The sequence below is a fragment of the Nelumbo lutea genome, chromosome 6, assembly GCF_056320005.1.
Source record: "Nelumbo lutea isolate HS-2025 chromosome 6, American lotus-T2T, whole genome shotgun sequence".
Classification (NCBI taxonomy): Eukaryota; Viridiplantae; Streptophyta; class Magnoliopsida; order Proteales; family Nelumbonaceae; genus Nelumbo; species Nelumbo lutea.
In genome coordinates, this window is record NC_142689.1 from 39654639 (window position 1) to 39679389 (window position 24751).

At 41.5% G+C, this 24751-nt stretch overlaps 1 protein-coding gene across 2 annotated transcripts; it reads right to left on the reverse strand.

Annotated features, from left to right (window-relative positions):
• LOC148848670 (mitochondrial pyruvate carrier 1-like) lies at positions 1-23842 on the reverse strand. Of its 2 annotated transcripts, XM_088949287.1 has the most exons (7): positions 23619-23842; positions 23095-23130; positions 2529-2646; positions 1695-1749; positions 1471-1606; positions 971-1036; positions 1-359 (listed from the first exon to the last, which is right to left on the reverse strand). In XM_088949287.1, exons 3-6 carry the CDS (start codon positions 2619-2621, stop codon positions 997-999), a joined length of 324 nt encoding a protein of 107 aa, XP_088805413.1. In that variant the 5' UTR covers positions 2622-2646; positions 23095-23130; positions 23619-23842; the 3' UTR covers positions 1-359; positions 971-996. The 2 variants fall into 2 exon arrangements, with proteins under 2 accessions (XP_088805413.1, XP_088805414.1); XM_088949288.1 differs by lacking the exon at positions 23095-23130 and having other exon boundaries at positions 23619-23766.
• Positions 23843-24751: the final 909 nt, after the last annotated feature.

A 24751-nucleotide genomic window follows, 5' to 3' on the forward strand; every position in this document is an offset into this window, starting at 1 on the left:
TTGACCGAATGAACTCTTACTTTTTGCATTTGTTAGGTATAAAGCTAGTGTGTATAACCATACATGATACAACACAATCAGAGAGTATTCAATTTATTAACAGAGAAGGTTTAAATTGGCATTGCACCCTAACAGGCAGTTCGATGCAGGGAAAATTGAACAATTAGTCCAAGAAAAAACCTTCAATAATTATGTAAGACAATCGCATGGACGGATTGACCATATCCTGAAAGGTGGAAATTTGATTGCAGCCAAAAGTCTGCTTTCCAAAATAGGGAGTATACACCTACTCCACAAGCACACGCCTTGCTCAAGAATTCTAATATACATCCTACGAAACCTCTCTTATGACCCACCATCTGTATATGAATAAAATCACATTATCAGTTTATCACAACCCAAAATAATGTTAGAATAATTTTTTTTTCCAATGATTGAGCTACATTAGGCAAGAAGCAGCTTTGTAAATCATTGTTCTTAATAAAACAAGATTCACTAAGGACCTGTTCGTTTTTCAGGAACCTACTTTCCCAGGAAACACTTACTCCGGTAAGTTTACCCATGTTCTTTTTTGTTCAATTTACCTCGGTAAATGTATCTTGTGGGGCATTTTTGACCATTTAATTGGGAAACTCAACTTACCAAGTTTGATACCTGGGAAAATCAATTTGCCATGGGTCCCACATGTTTCTGAAATAAAAACATGGGTAAGTTGGTCAATGGAAGTATGGAACCCCCCCCTCCCCACCTCCTTTCAGAATCCCAAAAACAAACAGGGCCTAAATGACATTGGCAGTGACAAATAAGATATGGTTTCACTTTTTAAATCCTTTTTCTTTTTCATTTATTCACTAACTGAAGAAGGGAAAACAAGATGCAGGGTTTCAATTCGAACACAATAATGGCTCAAATGTTCAAATTGAAGAACATAAGCAAACTGTCTTCCAAAAATTAGAACTAGAAGCACCACCTTGAGAAGAAAGCGTCATCTACAAGTCATTGTTCTTCAGCTTTCTCTTTCTTCTGCTCCAAGTACCTGTGATAAGAAAGCACAAGAAACTAAGATCTACTGTTCCAATTGATTATGTCATTCCGTGTATTTCTCATGCATGTAGGTAAAGAAAGAATGTTTGGAATAATTTTGCTTCCAGAAGCCAACAAAATACAGGCAACATTAAATCAAATGTTCATTGAAAGGACAGTCACAGCAGTGGAACTTTGAGTTAGGGTCCACCCAACAAATCTTCCTTCAATTTGATGATCCAAATTAGTCACCATTTGTATATGTAGAGATAATTAACACTTTGTTTGAAATGCCAAGTAAAGGATATGTTTATTTGCTGTCTGCACTATTATCTTTTTTTGAATAACATTTTATAAAATTGTATGCACAGTGAATAAAAGCAGGTTAGAAAGCACATAATTTCATAATTGAAGTAAATTACTTATTTTTTCAAGTCTTTTCCTTACCCATGAGCCTTTGCCCAACGTGAAAGTTGATAGAGCTGCACTGTCTCATTTGATGCATGGCATGCTAGAAGCAGATAATTGCGTGGCTGCACCATCCATGCAAACCTCATGAATAACCCTGAATAAACACACATTGCTGCAACACCAAATTAAATGTAAGTTATGGTATACTAGCATAAGAAAGCCAAATGGAAGTTCATATTTTTCAAATCCACATTTTTAACCTGCAGTCATATTCCCCGATATCATTTCAGGAGGCTTCTGCATGTCCACCAATCCCTAGAGAGGAAAAACAAACTACAATCATGAACGAGTCAAATGATTCATTATGCAAAAATATCATTCATAACATCACAATCAGCCGAATGCCAATCAGAGAAGTACAAAGTTGGTTAATTGGGGATGAACCTGATTACATTAGTTGCTATCTGCATAAGCTGAGTATATAAAACAAACTATTTGTGTGTGTATATATATATATATATATATATATATATTCTATACATGGTAGACTCAACCCCTAACTGTATGTATTAACATGGAATTCTCCAAAGCCCCATTGTTGTTCCCTGTAGGCAGGGTTTTGTGTTCTCTCAAACACTTTCCTCTCCTTAATTGCCATGATCATGCAGTTGCAGTGGCAATAAACTGGACAAAACCCCTTCTCTCTCTCTGATATAAAACCAGATGGGCTATCCTTTTTGATTAGGGCTGCAAATGGGTATCCAGTTATCCAAATATGAATTTGAATTCGATCCCATTAAGGGTGATCTGAATACAAACTGTTTATAATTGGATCGAATATGGGTCCACCCCTGTCCAATCTGATATAATCCATTTGATTCAATTTAAATATATGCTCAAATATAGTAAAATTTATATTGCATCTATTAGTAAAGTTGGTTTAAACGTTGTGTTTTTACTAAATTTTCATAGGTTGAAGTTTTATATTAGTAATTTTCAATTAATTTTGTTCATAAAATATAATATCAATGTCGTTTTTAGTTAATGGGGAAAAACATTTTAAGTTAAAACCTAGGCAAATTATTCAAGCATACCGCAACAACGAAGCCCCAATTGGCAACAGGACCCCAAAAGTGAGTTGTTTTAGGACCGACGGGACTGTTCCAGAAAGCTCGGAAGGCTGCCATTTAGGCACAAATGCTGCTCAACTACCTGTATAATAGTGCAAACAAAGTCAGATAGTGTCAAGAATACCTTGAAAAATGCTTATTGTTCAGTGTCAGGAAGGAATATAAACCTAAAATGAGGTTTAATAGTGGAATTAATCATGACAGTTTTAAGTCATGCTAGACAAAGTAAGGATTGCAGAGGTGAAATAATAGAGAACATAAAGACTGCACAAATACTTGTACCAGAACAAGAAAACCTGAACTTAATCAGAAGCCCATTTCATGCTAAGCCAGCTCCAAGGACCATTATTATTAGGCAGTCCTTGGCATCTAGGCCATCCAATCATGCTTCAGGACTGAAACACTATAATGGAAAAATAAGGTCTACTTCTGGGCTATATCATTTTTTAAAGAATAAATAAAATACGATAAGATTTTGTTAAAGATGAAAAACATTAAAAAAGATTACAATGATATAATGCTAAGAGAACACCATGACATCAAACAGTTACTCTTACAGAACTGGCCAAAGAGACAGTTCTGTGCAATAGATGAGACAACACCTAAGCACAAGTGAAACCCATCTTTTCACAAATTATTTATCACAGCTTTGCATTCTCATATTGCAATTGCACAAGCTCCGCATTGCAACTTTATTTCGCAGCTTCTATTTGCAGGTTTCCATCGCATTGCACTATCACACTTAGTCTCTCATCACATTATCCTTGACTCCATTGCATTCCTCATTGCGCTCAACTTCTCATTGCATTTTTTTTTGAAAAAAGTAATGTAATTTTGTTCGAATTCTTACATAATAAGATACAACAAGTCCACAAGAGACAAGCTCCCAGCCGAGCATTAGATCACAAAGCTACGGAATTACAAATTCCAGACTTCTATCTCTCAGGTGGGTCCCCAGGAGGCTCGGCCGAAAACCTTTAGCTGCAGCAACCAAGGACACCAACTTGCGAAAGAAGAAAGACACTAACTGCTCCACGCCCTTTGTTTTAGAAAAATCCTTCTATTTCTTTCAGTCCAAATAGTGTTGATTATAACAGCTGGAATATGCAACCAGACATAGAGGGCTAACTTTGAGAGCCTAGGAAGATTCCGACCCCACAGAAGGTCCAAGAGAGATATGGGCATAACCCAGGAAACACCCACTGCAGATAGATAATGCCACCAAAGCTGAGAGGACAAAGAACAGAGCGAGAAGAGATGATTTGATCCTTCCTGCCCATGTCCACAAAGCCCACAGAAAAGGTCCACCCCCTGCACACTCCTCTCAAGATCCATCCATCTTAGTGAGGCACCTGCTAATAGCAACAGCCCAAACTAAGGCATTGACTTTTGAGGGGGAAACAGGGTTCCAAATCTTAGAAGCAGGGATTTTCCTCCTCCTGGCCCAACTTCAAAACCTTCCCACAAGCCCACCTCTCCCACCTGGAGAATGAATTGGGTCAGATCACCATTAGGCAAATAAACAGGAGGAAAGAGAGGGGATCCCCCTAATGACGACCCCTAGAAAATTTAAAGAAGCCCGCAGATTCCCCATTAATCAGGACAGAAAATTTAGGTGAAGTGATGCAAACTTCATCCAATTTCTCCACTTTTGCCCAAAATTCATTTTTTTTTTCCAGAGTGAAATCAAACACCTCCATTTCACATGATCATAGGCTTTTTCCAAGTCCAATTTACAAATGAGACCCAGTCTCCCTTCTCTCTTCCTTAAATAATCAATTCATTGGCCACCAAAACGCTATCTAATAGCTGCCTCCTAGGAACAAAAGCGCATTGATTTTCAAACACCACACTAGCACCTTTTTAAGTCTTTCCACTAGAACCTTAGCTAGGATTTTGTAGAAACTGTTCAGCAAACTTATTAGCCCGAAATCCTTTAAGTTATTTATTTTTTAATTTTTTTTAGATCAATAACATCAATTTTATTAATCTGAGAAGAAAGTGGTAAGTACAGACTGTTAAAAACAGTTTAAGTTCATGAGAAATAAAAACTCTTATCTCTCCCCACGAAACCCCAAATCCCTTACAATTGTGCCCAAAACAATGAATCTCTCTCCACCCCTTGCCTAGCTAATGAATCAGCTATGGCATTTGCGCTCCGCTTGATCCACCCTGTCCTTACTTCCATGTCTCTAGTTAACCATCTGAATTTCTTCCTTTCATTATTGTACATCCACATTTTCATTCCCTCATCCTGTAGCCAGTTGATCACCAGTTTTGAATCTCCTTCCTCACTTAGTCTGTTGATGTGCAGAGTTTTCGCCTTTTATATGCCTTCCATTAACAGCCATGACTTCTGCCCTCAACGACTCTCCTTCCCCTACCAGCCCAGAATATAGTGCAATAATTCTGCTCCTTTCATCTCTAAATACACCTCCAATGCTGGAGGGACCTGGATTCTGATAGACTCTAAGTGACGAAGCTTCTTCGAGGGAGCTCCATCCTCTGGAAACAGAGAGGAGACTAAGTTGGTTAGTTGGTTATGCTTTTTCTTCTCATTCAGTTCTATCCATATGCCTTATATAGGCTTTCCCCCTAATCAGCTCATCATGACCACACGCTATGCATGTGGGTGGTTAAGACGTGGCCTGCGGTTGTAAACAAATCGCAGGGAGGCTTGCAATACTTTGCATGTGCCGCTCCTGCTGCTGCATGGGCCTCACAACCCATATGGGCCTGGTGACCCGATGGCGGATTACCTACCTGGGTTCCATCATCTCCCCCGCCCTTAAGAATGACCTTGGCCTCAAGGTCAAGATGGGGAAACTTCTCTTGCAACCTACTGAAGTCTTCCCAAGTGGCATCTTCTGTGGGCAAGTTCGTCCACTGAACAAGGGCTTGCTTCACCACTTTGCGACCAATCTTTATCCAGTGGATATCTGAGATGACATTGGGCTCAACAATCAGCTGCCCTTCACTAGTAAATTCAGGTAATAGTGGCTTCACCAAGGCTGCATCTGTTCGACATGGCTTGAGGAGCGAGACATGAAATACTGGGTGGAGCCGAGCAGTACTCGGCAAGTCTAATTTGTAAGCCACTGCTCCCACTCTCCCTGAGTTGCGGAAGGGACCAAAGAAACGGGGTGAAAACTTCTGCCATGCTTGTTTTGCCAGAGATGACTGCCTGTAAGGTTGTAGTTTCAGGTAGACTAAGTCCCCCACCTGGTGCTCCACATTGCGATGTTTCTTATCATACTGCATCTTCATGTAATTCTAGGCTTTGAGTAAGTTGTTCTTGAATGATTGAAGTGCTTCGTCTCTGGCTTCGAGTTGCTGTTCAACCTCTGCAACTGATGAAGTGCCCTTCTCATAGGGTAATATGGAGGGTGGGTCTCTTCCATACAAAATCTTGAATGGGGTGGTCCCAGTAGAAACATGATAAGTGGTATTATACCAAAATTCAGCCCACGGGAGCCATTTTAGCCACTGGGTAGGCTTTTCTCCCGCGAAACACCTGAGGTAGGTCTCTAGACAGCGGTTAACCACTTCCGATTGCCAGTCAGTCTGCGGTTGGTAGCTGGTGGAATGGTAAGTGTGAGTACCCTGTGCCCGAAAGTATTCTTCCCAGAATCGGCTCACAAAGGTTGGGTCCCGATCCGTGATGATAGTTGTTGGTGTACCATGGAGCTTAGCCACTTCATGAATGTAGACCTGAGCTACTTGAGATGCCGTGTAGGGGTGGGAAAGCGCAGCAAAGTGCACATACTTGCTCAATCTATCCTCAACAACCAGTATAACAGATTTCCCTCCAAACTTATGCAACCCCGTGATAAAATCCATAGTTACCTCATCCCACACCTGATCTGGAATGGGTAGGGGCTGTAGCAACCCGGTTGGGGTTTGGGCCTGGTATTTCTGAGTCTGGCATACAAAGCAACTCGCAACAAAATCCTGCACCGCCTTCTTCATTCCCCACCAATAGAAGTGTGCTGCTATGCACTTATAAGTTCTGATCATCCCAGAATGACCTCCCTCTACTGACTCATGGAACAACTTCAAAAGATCTGTGTGAAAAGCCGATTTGGGTGCTATCACTAGTTGCCCTTTGTAGAACAAGTCTGAACCCATTAGGGAGTACCCTGCCACTCGGCTTGCCCCTGATACCAACTGCTCCCGAATCAGTTTTAATTCATCATCTTGTTGAGCTTCTTCCTTGATGCGATCAAGCAAGGGGTGGGGAGGTCTGTAAACTGTCAAAGAATTCATTTCTTCTCTTCTGGATAGAGCATCAACAGCTGTATTGGATGGACCAGGTTTGTATTCAATGGTGAAATCAAAGACCATTAACTTGCTGGCCCACTTCTGTTGTTCAAGGTTAAGAATCCTTTGAGACTCCTCTGATCAGTCCTTACTGTGAATTTTCGCCCTAACAAATAAGCTCTCCATTTGTGCACAGAGAGCACCAAGGCCATCAACTCTTTGTCATAAGTAGACTTTAATTGGGCCTGGGCTGAATACGAACTTACTGAAATGAGCAATAGGGTGTCCCTCTTGCATCAGGACTGCACCAATTCCTCTGCCCAACACATCACACTCCACCACAAATGGCTTGGAAAAATCGGGTAAGGCCAGGGTAGGTGGTGTTGTAACCACCTTCTTGAGGGATTCAAATGCCACCTCCGCTTATTCTGTCCAAGTAAAGGCTTCTTTCTTCAGCACAGCTGTAAGAGGGGCGGCTAGGGATGCATAACCTTTTATTAAGTAACCTGTGAGACCCAAAAAACCCCACAAACTCTTAATGGTTTTGGTTCGAGCCCAAATTGCCACAATTTTCTCAGGATCAGTCATTACAGTCCCATGCAAAATTAAGTGCCCCAAATACTGAAACTGTGTTTGGCCGAAAGTGCACTTGGAAGGCTTGGCGAATAACTGATGTTGCTGGAGAATCCCAAGGGTTAACTCCAAATGTTCTAAATGAGAAGCCCAATCACTACTATATATAGACCAAGATATCATCGAAGAACACCAAGATAAAGTGCCTGAGGTGGGGCCGGAAGATATCATTCATGAGGCTTTGAAAACTGGAGGGCGCATTAGTCAACCCAAAGGGCACGACCAGAAATTCATAATGGCCATCATGGGTCCTGAAGGCCGTTTTGTGGATGTCTTCTGGATGGACCCGGATCGTAAGTCCAGTTTGGAAAAATAAACAGCATGCTTCAACTCATCAAATAGCTCATCTATTAACGGAATTGGAAATCTATCCTTCACAGTGATGCTATTGAGAACCTGATAATCACAAAAACACCACATTCCATCCTTCTTGACGAGGACTGGAGAAGAATAGGGACTGTGGCTCGGTTGTATTAGTTGCTTGGACAACAATTCTGTGACTATTTTGTCAATTTCAGCCCGCTGAACATGTGGGTATCTATAAGGCCTGACATTGGTGGGTTGGGCCCCCGGCTGAATAGGAATGTGGTGATCCTGAATACGTATAGGGGGTAGGCCGTTTGATTCTCCAAAGACATCTTGGTACTTTGCTAAGAGCTGTTGTAAAGTGGGGTCTTCTGTCACCCTGTGGGTTACGTTGTCGCTGCGTTGGAGTGAAGGCTGTGATTGATAACATGCTGGGCTGAACTAGCTGCTGGTTCGGTTGGTCCAATCCCCTTTAAATGGCATTGCTTCCCATTCATCTAGAAATCCATAGTCAGGAGGGTCCAATCACACACTGTTGGCCCGAAGAGTTTAAGCCATTGGATCCCCAAGACTAAGTCAGCCTCACTAAAATCCAGGGGATACAGGTCCACGTTGAACCCATGGCCCTGAATTCTAAGGCCCATGGCCTTGCACAGCCCATCACAAGGTATCTGCTGTCCATTAGCTGCCTTAACAGCAAAGGGAGCAACCGCCAGCACCTCTAGTCCCATTTCTCGAGCTAGGTCCAAAGTGATAAAGTTAAGGGAACTCCCACTATTAATTAAGATGCACACTTTTCTACCCTTAAGAACACCATGCACTCTCATAGTCTCAGTGGAGTGGAGTGGAGTGAGATCTCTGGGTTTTCTTCGACGGGATCTTCCACCTTGTCAGGGACCATGGGTCCGGTATCCACATCCTCATTCTCATCCGGGCTGTCAATAATTTGAAGAAGGAACATCTGCTGGGCCTTGCACTTATGGCCCAGAGAAAATTTCTCTTCATAGTTATAGCACAAGCCTTTTTCCCGACGGGCCTGCATCTCGGCCCAGGTGAATTTTCTCACAGTGGGGGCTGGTGGGGGGTGTGGTCGAGCCGGGGTTAGTTCGGTTTTGGATGTCAAGGGTTTGGGAGCCGGTCCAAGAATTCCCAGCCATTGATTCCTCTGAGCCCGGGTTAATTTGTCTTCATGCAGTCGAGCTAGGCTCACCGCGGCCAGCATAGTAGGGGGTTGCAGGGCTTTCACTTCCAGTCTAATGTCTTCCCTCAAGCCACCAATAAAGCAGCCGGTGAGAGCATGTTTCAGCCATCCATGCACTCTCATGGCTGGCCATTCGAATTCAACTTGATATTCTCGAACGGAGCCAGTTTGTTTTATTTTGGATAAAGCTTCGTCAAAATTTTCAAAGCTAGAAGGACCAAACTGTATTTGCAAGGCCTCAACAAAGTCTAGCCAAGACAACTGTGGGTGTGAACTTCGATACCATTGGTACCAGAGACTAATTTCTCCATCAAGATGGATGGAGCCAATCTGCACTCTCTGACCGGTTGGTATTTCATGAAAATCAAAATACCGTTTTGCGCGATAGATCCAAGGGGAAGGATCATCACCTGAATACGTGGGAAATACCAGTTTGGGGCTGCGGAGGTTGAAGGTGCCTCTCAGTTGAAGAGCAACACTGCTCTATCCCTCTTGGTCTGCCTCCTTGCTGCGCTGGGATGACATTCGCTTGAGCTAAGATATCACTGCAGAGAGGGCATCTTTAATACTTCTCAGTTCACCCTCCATCTGGTCGATCCTGTCTTCTTGTGACTGGTTGCGAGTTGTGGGCATGGCGGATTAAGGGCTCTGATACCAATTGATAGACTCTAAGTGACGAAGCTTCTTCGAGGGAGCTCCTTCTCCAAAAATAGAGTTACGAGAGAGATAGAGACTAAGTTGATTATGCTTTTTCTGCTGATTCAGTTCTACCCGTAGGCCTTATATAGGCTTTCCCCCTAATCAGCTCATCATGACCACGCACTATGCACGTGGGTGGTTAAGACGTGGCCTGCGGTTGTAAACAAATCGTAGGGGAGGCTTGCAATGCTTTGCATGTGCTGCTCTTGCTGCTGCATTGGCCTCATGACCCGTATGGGCCAGGCTTTCCTGATCAGCATGGGCTTGGTGACCTGATGGCGGATTACCTACCTGGGTTCCATCAGATTCTCTATGCTACTACCATCAAAATTTAATTTAATAAAGCCCCTGTCTAGTGGGATCCAATGATGAATTGTGACAGCCTTAACAGTAGAAGAATCTGCCACTGCCCTCCAGTTCATCAATATATCAGTTGCTGAAACACTAGAGAAATCTTTCAGGGACTTCGGCCAGTGCACCACTTTAATTTCGATTGCTTCAAAAAACTTCTTCTTTACTTCTTGCTTTATCCAAGAAGATTCTTGAGTTCTGCTCTTCCCAAATCGTTCACAAGGTAGCAGCTCTTATACACCTCATAGTTCTCCCTTTCTTTTTTGGCCATGAAAACACAGTTGCATCAAACATGCTCTGTACACTCACAGGAGGGATCCACCTGAACCCAAACAAAGGGAAGCACAAGTCCCAAACCTAAGTAGTAAAAGGACAAGAAACAAATAAGTGATATAAACTCTCACCATCAGCCTTACATAAGACACATCAGTGAGGGGATAAACACAAATTGGGCCGCTTTCTTTGAAGAAGATTAAGTGTGTTAATCTTTCCATGTACAACTTCCCAACAAAAAGCCGCAATCCTTGGCGGGACAGGTCTGTGCCGTACCTCTTTCACAGGAAAAGAAGGCAGGATACTAGGGGAGGGCTGTGATAAGTTTTGAGGAAAGAAACACAAGAAAAGGAGCCAGAGGTAGTACAGTCCCAGATTTGGCTATCAGGTACAGATGGCTCAAGAAAAACTCACTCCAACAGCTGTAATAGGTTAATTACGCTCTGAGATTTTGAATCTCTGATACCCCTTTGGAAGACCAAATCCCAATTAACCCCATTATTTGAAGAAGATTGAACACAGAATTTGGAAATTGGCTCATTTTTAAGGCTTGAGAGGCCATACAGTGAAGGAAATTGATCCTTCAAGGGGGAGGTTCCTATCCATATATGTTCCTAAAATTTTATACCTTTACCATTACAAAGATGTATCTGATGTATGGGATAAATGTAGGTAAAATTGCACTGATAGCCTTCCAAGGTGTCTTTCGGGTTGCCCTAGGCAGTAGACCAGCATCCCATCCATTGTCCAAGAGCCCATGAATGCTCACTATCACCTTAGTCCACAATTTGTCCCCATTTCGAGGCAATCTCCATAACCACTCCCCATGTAATGCTAAGTTCCCTTTCTGTATATTGCCTAAACCCAACCCTCCTTTTTTGTTCCTACACACAACCTCCCAACTTATCCTATGATCTTTCTTTTCCTCCCCTGGCTCCCACAAAACATCCTTCATCATCTTCTCTAAGCTTTTGCAAACACTGACTGGAGCCTTGAAAATTGACAAATAGTAGACAGGTAAGTTGTAATCCTGCCCCCTAACGACAAATACCCTTTCTTCCAGCCAGATAACTTTTTGGAGAACTTTTCTAAGACTGGATTCCATAAACCAACTTCTTTTGGGTTAGCTCCAAGGAGAAAACCTAGATAGGTCAAAGACCATGATCCAACACTACAACCTATAATTTTTGCACATTCTGCCAATTCTCATTTCCTCGTATTGACTCCCACTACGCAACTTTTCTCAAAATTGATCCTAAGTTTGACATCCTTTCAAAGAGCTGCACTGAAAGCTTCATGTTCCTTACCCATTCCAACTCAGTTCCTTTACGAAATAGAATGGTGTCATCTGCAAACTGTAAATGGGTAATAGGCACACCATCTCTTCCTACTCTCCACCCTCTCAACAATCCTCGCTGATCAGCCCTTATAATAATTCTGCTTAGAACATCAGCTATAAGTGTGAAAACAAAGGGAGAGAGAGGATCTCCTTGTCTTAACCCACGTTTAGCTGGAAAGAAATCCACTACTGTGCCATTGACTAAGATAGAGTAGTGACAAGATCTTAAGAACCCCCAAATCCATTTGCACCATCTCTCACCAAACCCGCATTACCTTAAAACCTTGATTAAGTCCAATCAACTAAGCCATAGGCTTTTTCCAAGTCCAACTTGCAAACTAATCCTTTTTTCTTTAATCTCTTCATTTCCTTAACGCATTTTTTTTTGATGAATAATAATAAGTTTATTGATTCAGAAGCAAATTGGAGTGAGTTCATACATCATCCCAATGAGAGGCACGAGCTGCAGCCCCTCCTTGAAACTTACAAGTAAACTAGGAAAGAAAAACAAGAATCACAACTGAGCCCAAAATAATTCTTCCCTATTTATCCCTTGCTTAGCTAACACATCTGACAAGGTATTTGTTGATCTCCCCACCCACTGTACGGTGACCAACATATTCCTTGTCAACCAACTAAATTTCTTCATTTCATTCTTGTATCGCCACATAGCCTTTTCAGAATTTTTCAACCAACCCACCACCACTTTGGAATACCCCTCGATTATTAAGTATTGTACCCCCAGCTGGTTTGCAAATTGGACCCCTTGTACAACAACTAAAAGTTCTGCCCTGATGGAATTCCCAATTCCCAAAGGACCTGAGTAGAGCAACAAAATCTCTCCCTTCTCATTTCTCAAAGCACCCCCCACTCCGGATAATCCTGGATTACCCATGCTGCTTCCATCAAAGTTCAACTTAATTGAGCCTTAGGGTGGAGGAGACCAGCTTGTAATTGATTTGGCCTTTAAAGATGAACACCTTGCTACTGTTGACCAATTTCTCCAAATGTCATTAAAGGAGAATTGATGAAAGATTTCCAAGGTCTTCAGCCAATGTATTGCCCTATTTAACACAGTCTTTCAATTCTTGGCTGTTCCTTTCCTTATCTTGAAAAATTTTGAGATTCCTTTCTGCCCAAAGAGTCCAAGTCAAGGTAGCACGAGCACATCTCCACATAATTCTCCCTATTTTTGTGGGCCAATAAAAGGTAGAATGGTTGAGGAGCATGTGAACTTCTGCTGGTAGACTCCAACTACCCCCAAACAACGAAAGTAGCCAAGCCAAAGGTCTGCAGAAAAGGGACAAGATGCTAATAGATGGTAACAATCCTCACCGTGAGCTCTACAGAGGATACACCAATTAGGAGAAATACAGAGAAAAGGTCTTCTCTTTTGTAGGTTGTCTAAAGTGTTTACATTCCCATGGAAAACTTCCAAACAAAAAGCCATAATTTTTTGGGGAACTGGCCTATACCAAATTTCTTTTGATGGAAAGGGTTGGTGAGTAGAAAATTGAGAGATGGACTTGAAAAAAGAAGCACAAGTGAAGGTTCCATTGGGTCTAGGAGTCCAAACCCTCTTATCTGGCTTGGAGGGATCCAAACAAACCTGATTAAGAGACCCAAGCAAAAAAAGAAAAAGACTCAATTTTAGCATCCCTAAGTCCTCTATGAAACCCAAAATCCCAAGTTAAGGGTGTTCCCAAAGGTGAGACAAATTTTGAGACCACCTCTTTTTTGTACAAAGAAATAGAAAAAAGTGAAGGGAACAAATCCTTTAACGGTGAGTCTCCTACCGAAATATCCTCCCAAAAAAGGATAGAGTTGCCAGAACAAACTTCATACCTGATAAAATTGAGGATTTGAGGAAGGGTGTTGTGAATAGCCTTCCAAGGTGCTGCTAGGTTAGTTTGCCTTGATACACCAGCATTCCATCCATTCTCTGACCTCCCATGAATGCTTCCCACCACCTCATGCCACAATTTCTCTCTTTCCAAAGGCCATCTCCACAACCATTTCCCTAACAGAGCTTGATTCTTTCTAGTTACCCTCCCAATTCCCAAACCCCCCTCTTCTTTACTTCTGCACACAATTTCCCAATTAACCAAGTGATCCTTTCTCTCTTGTCCCGGCTCCCATAAGAAGTCTCTCATCAACTTCTCCAGCTTCCTAGCTTCCCTAACTGGTATCCTAAAGACAGACAAATAATAGGTAGGTAAGTTAGCCAAGGTAGCTCTTATTAGGGTAATTCTTCCTCCTAAAGAGATATAGTTCCTCTTCCATGAGACTAATCTCTTCTCAAACTTTTCTAACACTGGGGTCCAAAATCTACTCTCCCTAGGATTTGCCCCTAAAGGAAGCCCTAAATATGACATAGGCCAAGCAGAGGTGGAACACTCGAGACATTCCGCAATAGCCTCGACCTCCCCTACCTCCAAATTTATACCTGCTACGCAACTCTTTTCCAGATTTATTCTCAAATTAGAGACACTTTCAAATCCTTTTATTAGCTCCTTTAGGTTTGCTACCTTTTCACTAAGACCTCCTTCACAAAAAATCATTAGGTCGTCTGCAAACTAAAGGTGGGTGACGGGGACTTGGTGTCTCCCTATTCTCCAACCCCTAATGGCATCTTCGCTGTCAGCCTTAGTAATGATCCTACTAATCACATCAGCTACTAAAGTAAAAAGGAAGGGTGAAAGTGGATCCCCTTGCCTGACACCCCTGCAAGCTGGACAAAAGTCCCTCACCGTACATTTACTAGAATAGAGTAGTGACAAGTACTGATACACCCAAAGGTCCAACTACACCACTTGTCCCCAAATCCACCATTTCGCATAACCTCTAATAGAAACTCCCAGTCCATCAAATCATAGGCCTTTTCAAGATCCAATTTACAAATGAATCCTTTCCTACTAGACCTTTTCATTTCCTCCACACACTCATTCACAATTAAGATCTGATCTATTATTTGTCGCCCTTGAATGAAAGCCCCTGAGTTTCACTAATGATGGTAGGGAGGACTGTTTTGATCCTCAATGAGAGCACTTTAGCCAGAATTTTATAGATGCTTGTCACCAGACTAATAGGCCTATAATCTTTTGGGTGGTTGGCATCATTCTTCTTAGGTATCAAGGCCAAAAAGGTGGCATTAATTCCAGGGCTTATAGTGTGATTGTCTGCAAATTCCTTAAAGACTTCAGCTAGATCCTCTTTCAACACCTCCCAACAATCTTGATAAAAACCTATTGTAAAGCCATCTGGACCCGGAGCCTTGGATCTATCCATTAGAAAGACAACTTTCTTAATCTCTTTTTCCTCGAAATCCCTTTCCAGCCACCTTGCCACTCCATCAATTCTTGGCCAATCCACCCTTTCCATGACTGTTCTCTCACTCAAAGGCCTTCTATAAATCGATTTGAAGTGGTCCACAAATTTTCTGGCTATGTCATCCTGGTTGGTAATCACCTCCTCTCCTATCTTTAGCTTGGTCACAAAATTCTTTCTTCGTCTCCCATTTGCCAAATCATGGAAGAATCTAGTGTTCCCATCGCCTTCCTTAATCCACTTGTGTCTAGATTTTTGTCTCCAACTGATTTCTTCCCTCAATAACACTTCTTCCAACTCCTTTTTTAATTGTCTCCTTAACACTGTCCTCCTCAATCAGCCCATTGTGAGATTCCTTTACATCCAAATTCTCTATTCGAGAGATTATGCCCAATTTTTGCTCCTTAATTCTACCAAACTGATCTCTATTCCACTCTTTTATTTTGTCTCTCAACCTTTTTAATTTCTTATGGAACTTGATCCCCTTCCATCTTACCCCCCTCTCCTCCTCACCCCACCACTCCTTCACTTTTTTCACAAAATCTGGATGGGTAAGCCACATATTTTCGAATCTAAAAGGTTTGGATCCTATAGGAAAAGACTCAGTTCCTATTTGGATAGGACAGTGATCGGAGGTGACCTTGGGTAATGCCCTAGCAACCAAGTTTTCCAAACTATTCTCCTAGGCAAGGTTTAAAAGGAATCTATCCAACTTCAAGCACAAAGGGGTTTCTTGAAGGTTGGACCAAGTGTAACTGGCTTGCAACAGAGGTATTTCCTTCAATTCACAATCTTCAATAAAACCATTAAATTTCCTCATGCTTGTTGAGATTACCTGTTGGGGATTATTGGTTTCATCAGAGAATCTAATGACGTTAAAATCCCCGCCCAGGCACCAAGGACCATCCCATAGCCCCTTGATTGCATATAGTTCCTCCCACATCTCATTCCTCTCTCTATAAGAATTAGGGCCATAAACATTGGTTAAGACCCATACACACCCATTTTCTACATTCTTGCACTTAATGGAAACTGAGAATCTGCCTATCAATTCTTCCACTACTTCCACCACATCCTCCCACCACAGTGTTACAATCCCCACCGAGGCTCCCCAAGAAGGAGACGAGCTCCAACCTAAACCTCTAGACCTCCAAAAACTCCTAACCCGTCTCCCATCTAATTCCATCAATTTGGATTCTTGTAACAGCATAATATCGGGTTTTTCCCTTCGGAGTAGGTCTTTGATCGCCCTTCTCTTCCTTGCACTCCCTAACCCTCTTACATTCCAGCTAATAATTTTCATCGATACAAAATAGCAAAGGAACCCAATAAGAGGCCATATTCTCCTCATTTTAGGCCCTTCCTCCTATCCCCTCTACCACTGAATTCTAAATCCCCCTCAATGTTTGAAATTAGCCTTTCCACTTCAGATCTTTTTTTCTTATTTGTTCCTCTTTTCCCCCACTTCCCAATTTCTCCATCCTTTCCAGCCAATGTTTGAGAAAGAATTTTACCCTTCTCACACTTATTTTGGCTACAACATCTTTCTACGAGTCCTTCCTTTTTATTTTGTTCCTCCAACATTGTACAGATCAACTCCCAAATTCTATCCACCTCCCCCTTACTACTTCCTTCCAACACCCTCTCTCCTCCTTCCACTATCACCCTCTCTCTTGCATCAGAAACTCCTGAATGGGAAGCTGGGATATCTGTTACAGGCATAGCAAACAAGTCAGTACCTAAAACAAAATTGACACCCATACCTGATAGAACGGGGGTAGGACTAGAATCACTGGAAATGACTTGCTAACAGGCGGCAAATGGTTTTAAAGCCTTTCCCCTTTTTGGACAAGGTTGTGAAGTAGACATGGTGAAAGAATCACTTGTTGACGACCTACCCACTTGGAAAACCTTTCTCTATGTTTCCGACACTAGAATACCCGCATCCATCCTCACGGCCGATTCTTGTCCCTCTCCACCAACATCCTGTAATTCATTAGACTCAGGGTCAGCTCCCTCGATGAAGGGAGGAGGAGTTTTCACAGCTTTAGAACCAATTTCTTCACCATTCCTAGTCTTCCCGCCACTTGCCTCTTCAGTCTCTTCCTCTAAAAACAACAATTCTGTATAAAAACTTTCTGTTTCAATAAGATCATTGTTGCTTTTCGGAGACAAACTTCCCAGACTTAGCGTTTCGTCTCTATCAGAATCGTCATTGCTGTTTTGTTCACTCAACCAATCTTCAAGCCCTGTTTTGTTCTCATCACTAGGCTTTAGGAATCTCGGGTTGCGCCTATCTGGTGAGAGACGGTTCGCCAGGTTGGAAGGGACCCACTGTAGAGAGCCTCGAGACTGCGAGTCTTGAGACTTTTTTCGCCTAATCTGTTCGGTCGAGAGGAAGGGTTCGGGGTTGAAGAAGATAGACGCTTTATCTCGTCTATCAGCTCATCCCTCCTCCCAATCACGTGCTGACTTAACGTGTCCCTCAGCCCATTTGTCTTATAATGGGCCTTGGGCTCAAGACTATAGGAGCCCAACTCCTTTACTTGAGAAGCCTTCTCCGACCCACCATAAAAGGGATCCACTCAATTGGGCCCTTCTTTTCGTCCCACGTGACCACTTAAAGAGTCACGCCCCCCTGTTTTAATGGTCGAACCAGCAACCTTCCCTGTCTGAGATTGCTGGTTCAGCCTTCTCCCTTTTGACACTAGAAGCTTTTTGTCTTTTTCCCCTGACATCACCTGCACAAAGGATCTGCCATTTGTCATAACCTCTTCTTGCTTTCTCCAGGTTTGACCTTCCAACTGCCCCAAAGCTTTTTGGCTTCCCAGAATTTGTTGGCCCTTTTTAGTGAAACATCCCTTCCCATTTGAATTATCCAATCTCACAAGTCCACGTAGTGCTTCTTCTTCCTCCTCCCCTCCTACCAAACGAGCCTCCTTCCACAACCCTGCCTCAATGGAAGAAGCTAACCACATAGAGACAAAGCTCCCCTCTGTTCGTACCTCTACCTTTCATGGAATTTCTTCTGGCTTCACACCACTTAATAGGATTGCTACTGAATAGAGATCGCCCCAGAAAGCACCTTTCAAGATTCCTCCACACAACACAGCTATAGACTCTGCTATTTCTTGTTTCCATAGATGGTATGGCAAGCCTATTACACGCACCACCACACCATCTTCAACAAAAAAATCCTTGGAGTTGGATGTTGGATTCCATTTGAAGACTGTGAATGATCCGAACTCGGCTTGAACATTGATAGCTAATATTTCCAAATCATTCTCTAATGGATCTAGGATGGCTTTACAGTTATCGAAGGGGGTTACTATGAAAACACTCTTCAACTTCAACCTGGTTGCCAGTAAGTCAGCTACCCTCCTCCAATCATTAACCTTTTCCTTGGCTTGTATCACAAAGTTACTATCCCACTCCTCTCTCTCTAGACCTCCCACCATTCTGCAATGGCCTTTTGTTTTTGCCATGACAACTGGCCCTTGTTGTACCCTGCTGTTACTTAGATAAGCCTTCTCCTCCCTTATGGAGGCTTTTTTCTCATTTGCTACTCTTTGAGCTAAGAACTCTTTGAGCAACCAGTCAACTTCCCCCCAGCCTTGGTTCTGTTTTCCTGCTGGTAGACACACCAGTTGCCTTTGTCCCTTACCAAAAAATTCAGCCAAAGCTATGAAGAACCCCTTTCTATTCCTCTTACATTCAACACCATATCTTCTCCCTTCTAGTGTACTAAAATCCTGCCAGTTTATCTGCATACCTTTTGAACAAGCTCCAGCTATGAACTTTCTTAGCCACTTGATCATTTCTAATCCTTCTAGCAATATTGTACCCTTTTTCGCTTCCCTTACCTTCAGGCTTACCTTCCCCTTGATTCTCATCTCTTCGAACAGGAGATTTTTGCCTTCCATCTTCAAGGATCTCCTCCAGTGACCTGCCTGCACGAACTCCATGTGCTTTGCTTCAATCTTCACAAACCTTTTCCTCTCTCTCTCTCTCTCTCTCTCAGCCATACATTCATTAGCAATTAAGATTTGATCAGTGATTTGCCTATCTTGGACAAAAGCCCCTTGGTTGGAAGTTACAAGGGAGGGGAGGACTTCCCGGATTCTTAGAGCCAAGACCTTAGCTAGAATTTTGTACAAGCTATTCACCAAGCTGGTGGGTCTAAAGTCTTTTGGGTGACTAGCTCCACTTCTAACCTAGTTGGTTATAGTTGGGTGTTCCCGGAGAGGGTGGTTGACATCTCGTGGCAATGGCAAGGCAGAGAGCTAGGAAAAAGAGGAAGATTTTACTGGAACACAGTGATCCATGCAGTCTTGTGGGGCATTTGGGAAGAAAGGAACAATAGAACTTTTGAAAATAAAGCTAGAAATGTTGAAGATCTAACTTCCTATATCACATATCTCTGCAATCTTTGGGTAATCAATTCTGAAGTGTTCAAAGGTCTCTCCCTAAACGATCTCCAGAGCAACCTTCCAGAAATCCTACACTCCTCTCCAAGATTTGAGGGGACTATGATACAGTCTCTTGGAGAAGAAGAAGGAGAAATGACTCTAAAACTTTGATGGTAGCGGCCAAGGATCCACAGGTCAAGCAGGAACTGGAGGTGTATATGAGGGGAAGGGGGAATATTTGTTGGGCTTACAGTGGTCTGATTGGGAGGGCAGATGCCACAAAGGCAAAGATCATGGCTGCACTCACAGGAATTTACCTTGCCAAACAGATAGGTTTATCCTCTTTAACCATTAAAGGGGATTCTGCAAATACTATAGCTTGGTTACAGGAGAAGGGAGGGCCCTGGAGACTAGCCCACTTCTTAGCTGAAGCTAGGGATATCTTAGTCTCTATGAATGTGAAGCTAGTCTGGATTCCTAGGGAGCAAAATTCTGTTGCTGATATCCTAGCAAAATCAGGGGTCTCTAGAGATTTCTTGTTTAGTGACAGTTGTTTGCCTTTGTAATCCTGCCAAGCCACTCTTGGATTCAGTACATCCTTTCATGTACTTCTATTTTTTTCTTCTTCAATAAAAAGTTACCTTTGCTTCGAAAAAAAAAAAAGGATCAATGTATTAAGGGATGTATTAATGTGTCTTGCATCTAGCCTAGGCATGCACCTTGGAGTTAAGCGCCTGCCTAGTCACCCAGGCGTGCACCTTATACAAACTTTGCATGGTGTTTGGGCGAGGCAAAGTTTGAAAACCGTCTAGTTGCCTAGGCGTCGCCTAACTATCACTATGCCCATGGCCACCCCAGACAAGCTTGAGTCCATCGCCCCTTTCACAATTGTCTCCTCAAACCTCAATCTTCTCGTTACCTTTTCTACCCTAGATTGTAGACTTGAAAACAGGAAAACTACTATATTGTTGGCCTATCTCTCTTCCCCCATTCTTGAAGCTCCTGTCCCTTCAAATAGCACCACAAAATCTATCCTTCAGGTCATGTGACCTCAAAACTGAACTACTAACGTTTTGCCCCCTAATCTTATTACATATTACCTGTTTTACCCCTCTCCATTCATCAAACCTTCTTAATTTCCAAAATTTCTCCTCAAATGAGAAATGACATAGAAAATATGCCATCCTCCTATATGCAGAACATTCCAACTTTTAGATTCAAATTTATGGGGATCACCATTTAGACTCTGATTGTTGATATCCCCCATACAATTTTCACTAATTACTAATTCACTATAGTTATGGATATAATATATTAATAGAGCTATTTGGGCATGGGCGTAAGGACTGAAGGATACATGAAGTCCCATTGGTGCTGCATCCTCCTCCTCTCCTATTAACCAAAACCCTAAACCTCCTTTCATGGATTCTTATCATATCATCCCATCCTCTTATTGACCCCCTCTTTCTGATCAGTGCACCTATTAAATGCAGCAATAGATGAAGATAATTCCTTACCTTAATTAATGCCTACAGTTGATACTACTCACCTGCAAATAACAGGTTAATCCACTTACAATGGCATCACCAGATAGCCTTCAATTAACATTCTTGAAATTCCTACCTCCTCCCACTCAACATTTATATAGTCAACTAATACAACTCCACCGGAGAATTTTTATCACTTGAAACATCTGGACTTCCCAAAAAAGAGATGTAATACCAATAACATAACTAATATTAAATCAAATGACCATTGCATAAGTAATTGCAACACAACAGAAAAAAGCTGAATCTAGTCAGAGTACAAGGAAAATGCTAAGCTGGTCCTAAGAACCCGCATTTTAGGGAAGCCCTAAAAATCAAGGCCATCCAAGTGTTGGATGGCTTAGATGCTAGAAACCATCCCAAGGTGATGTTTCTTAGGAGTGGCTGAAAAGCAATTTCTGCTTGTCATATGTTTTATATATATATATATATATATAAAAGAAACATAAAGTTAAAACATCACCAATACTACAATATAATATGGTGTTGGGGACTTTGCTATATATGTTATGTCTAGCTAATGCTTAGGAGATAAATGGTTCAAAACAGTGCACTAACACTTGCCATCCCTTAAAAGTAAAAGGAGAAAAGCGAACAAAATAAGAGGCACAGGTAATCTTCTTTTTAGTTCTCTGTTAGTCAAGTATGATGTGAGAATTAACGAGTGTTGAATTGAAGATCGGGGGGGAGGGGGGCTATTGGCTCATTTGTGGTGTACAGAAATTGACCTTTGCGCTGAGTTTGGAAAGAGTACAAATACGAATGTGTATAGTGAAAATGCATACAAAATGATACAAAATAAAAGGTTTTGCACTTTACATATTTGTATTTGTACTCCTTCCAAACTGAGCCTTGAGGAGGAAACCATTCTCTCTGGGCTGCCTTGGGTAGGGGATTATATAATACAGTGCATGCATCAACCAGGGATTATACAGCATGACAAATGAAGGTTGCACCTCAAGGTCCTCTACTAAGCCACTACAAAGGGTTTAAACAATTAAACTTCAAATTAGGATAACAACTTGGTGCCAATCTAAACTTAACCCAAACCCAAAATCTTCATAGAGCTGCCAACTCCTTAGCAGATCCTCTTGCCAGGGAAGGGGCTTCCAGAAAAGAGTTGTATAGGGAACCACCTCCTCAGGGCTGAAGGTCTGTTTGTACTCTTTGGGGCTTGATGTAATGTTAGGGAAGAATAGCAGGGTGGGACTATCTTTTGGACAATTTTTGTCTTTATCTTGTCTCTCTTTTGTTTTATTTTATTTCTTCCTTGGGGCATAAGATGATGTTCTTCCTTTCGTATTGACACCTTTCTTTCTATTAAGAAAGTTGTTGACATGTTACTGCTAGAAAAAAAAAAAAAATCAAGTACTAACCCAACTAAATCCTGAATCCTAAAATTAAGCTCGTCATCTAACTAAAGAATATACATTCTACATCTGTAATTCCATCAATATATGAACCAGTCATCCTTAACTGATCTTTTTCGATTTCTTGGACATAATAGAAGCACAACCAAAACAATTATTGTTAATATTCAGCAAAATAATTAATAATATAACAATCTTATATGGACTACTATAGTAGCTCTCTCCAGAACTATATCAAATCTGCCACCCAGAAAGCAATAGTCCATTAAGGCGATCTCTTCTAGGTCTGTTTGAAACTAATTGAAATAAAAATTTGCAAAGAATGAAAACTAACATTTTACAAGTGTCTCTAAATCATACAACTACATAATCAATCATCTGTGCTATTGCAGATGTGAAACCATGGGTATTATCATACTAGGCTTAATGAACTATAGGTAGATAAATGCATTAACAGGAACAACTAAATAACTAAAAATAGCAACTGCTCAAATAGTTCATATGAAAGAAAATGAGAATACATTCTCTTGGATGTGGCAAAATAAAGTTTAGCAGAACTGGGTGACAGTGTAGGTGTCCCATAGATTGACAATTTCATATTTCCCTATCTTCAACGTGAGTTCTATGAGTAGAACAGTGGAAGAAAAAGAAGAGATTAAGGGATAGGAATGGGTGAGTTAGTGGGCAGATGCTATATTCTAATAAAATTAAACTGAAAATACAAAATACACTGCGATGAGACTTAAGGAACAAAGAGTAAATGCACAGAATCAACCACTTCTATTTAATAGAGGAAAAAAGGAAAAAGTCCTTACACTGTTCTTGGCCTTCCAAAATTTTCAGAACGGTTCCTGTGTGAAGGAGGTAAGATAAGATCTTAGTGGATATTTTTTCAGAGCTAAACATGGAGTGGTGGTGTCAAGCCATAAAGGAAAGTATAATTTTTTTTTCTTTTTTAGGTAGCAGTAGATACTGGCAATAAGCAGTGTAGAAACATAGACACTTGGGCTTGAGCCCAATCACTCAATTTTGTTTTGTTTTGGGGATTACGGAGAATAATCTGGTCAAATTGATGCAATGATATCTAAGTTTCTAATTAATTAATTATTGTTTGCCTTCAGTGCAGTAGGCAAGGTTCTAAATCGGCAGCTGTCTACCCTTCATCGTTAAAACAATGGAAAACCGATACAATTCAGAATAAAAGCCACAAGCAATAGAGGTGGAAGCAAATGAACTGATTATCTTCAAAAAAGTTTTATATCAATTAGGCATCAATTATCTCTTCAGAAAACAAGAAAAAATTGAGAGAGAGAGAGAGAGAGAGAGAGAAGATAATTACCTGCAACAGTTCAACTACAGAGACAACGGAAGAGAAATTGGTTTGGGAGAGAAGAAAGAAGATGAGAAGGATATGAATTGGAGTTCCCTTCCGTCGTCTCCTCTGTGTGACTTGACCCTTTCAGAACCAGTTCCATCTGCAGTTTCATATTCACACCCACTAGAACACATCTGCTACGGCTTTTCATGAAACTGACCAATAAAAGACGGAAACGTAAGCGATGGAAATAAAAAAGATGTCCACTTGATGTTTTAAATTTATTTCCATGGATGACCTGTCCATGTTTCATTGGACGGTCGTAACAAAGTGCTGCGATCATGGTTGTTCAACACGTGACACGAATACGATAACCCTCTCCTACTCTGAGGTTAGGTTGAACTTCGGTTCGGTTCCAGTTCGGACTTCGGACCCCTCATTTTGGAAAGTGGGTCGGATGCCAAACCGTGAAACACTTTGAAAGAAGAAATAGGTACCTTACCTTTTCGGTACCATAGCAGACTCCTCTTAGCTTTCTTGTTTTTTTGATAGTGACTCCTCTCAGCTTTCTTGCTGCTTAAAAGTTTTAAAAACCTCCTCGCACCTAACTGCTTCAGTGCTTTTTGAACTTGAAGAAACTCTCTCGGCCGTTCTCAAGTCGCAGACAATCCGATTTAGTTCAATCCACCTAGTTATTCTGTGGAGGGAAATCACTGGTTTGGGCCGTAGAAAGGAGGGTAAGTTTGGTGATAGTATGGTGGTTCTAAACTAGGTTTTTTTCTTTTATGCCTAGTCAAGGAAGCTTTTTTCTTTTCTGATTTGGTTTTTGGAATTCAATTCAACTGTTAGTTCTGTTTGGTATTTGTCTCAGGCAGACTATAGAAGTTCTGATGAGCAAAGATACACCACAGAAAGTCGCTCCTAAATTGGTGACATTGGGGAAAGCACTTCAATTAGTACTATTCTTTCTATTCCTTTACTATGGAGATAAAAAGATAAATAATGATCCAAGCCTAGTTGTGTTCTCTTCATGCATTGTTTTGTTTGTATAAAAGTTTAATCGCCTATATTTTCTTTATCCTTTTGTTTATTTATTGTTTTGTATTGTGTCTGATGAATGTGATGCAGAATTAATTTGGTTTCGTGTTCTCTTTCTG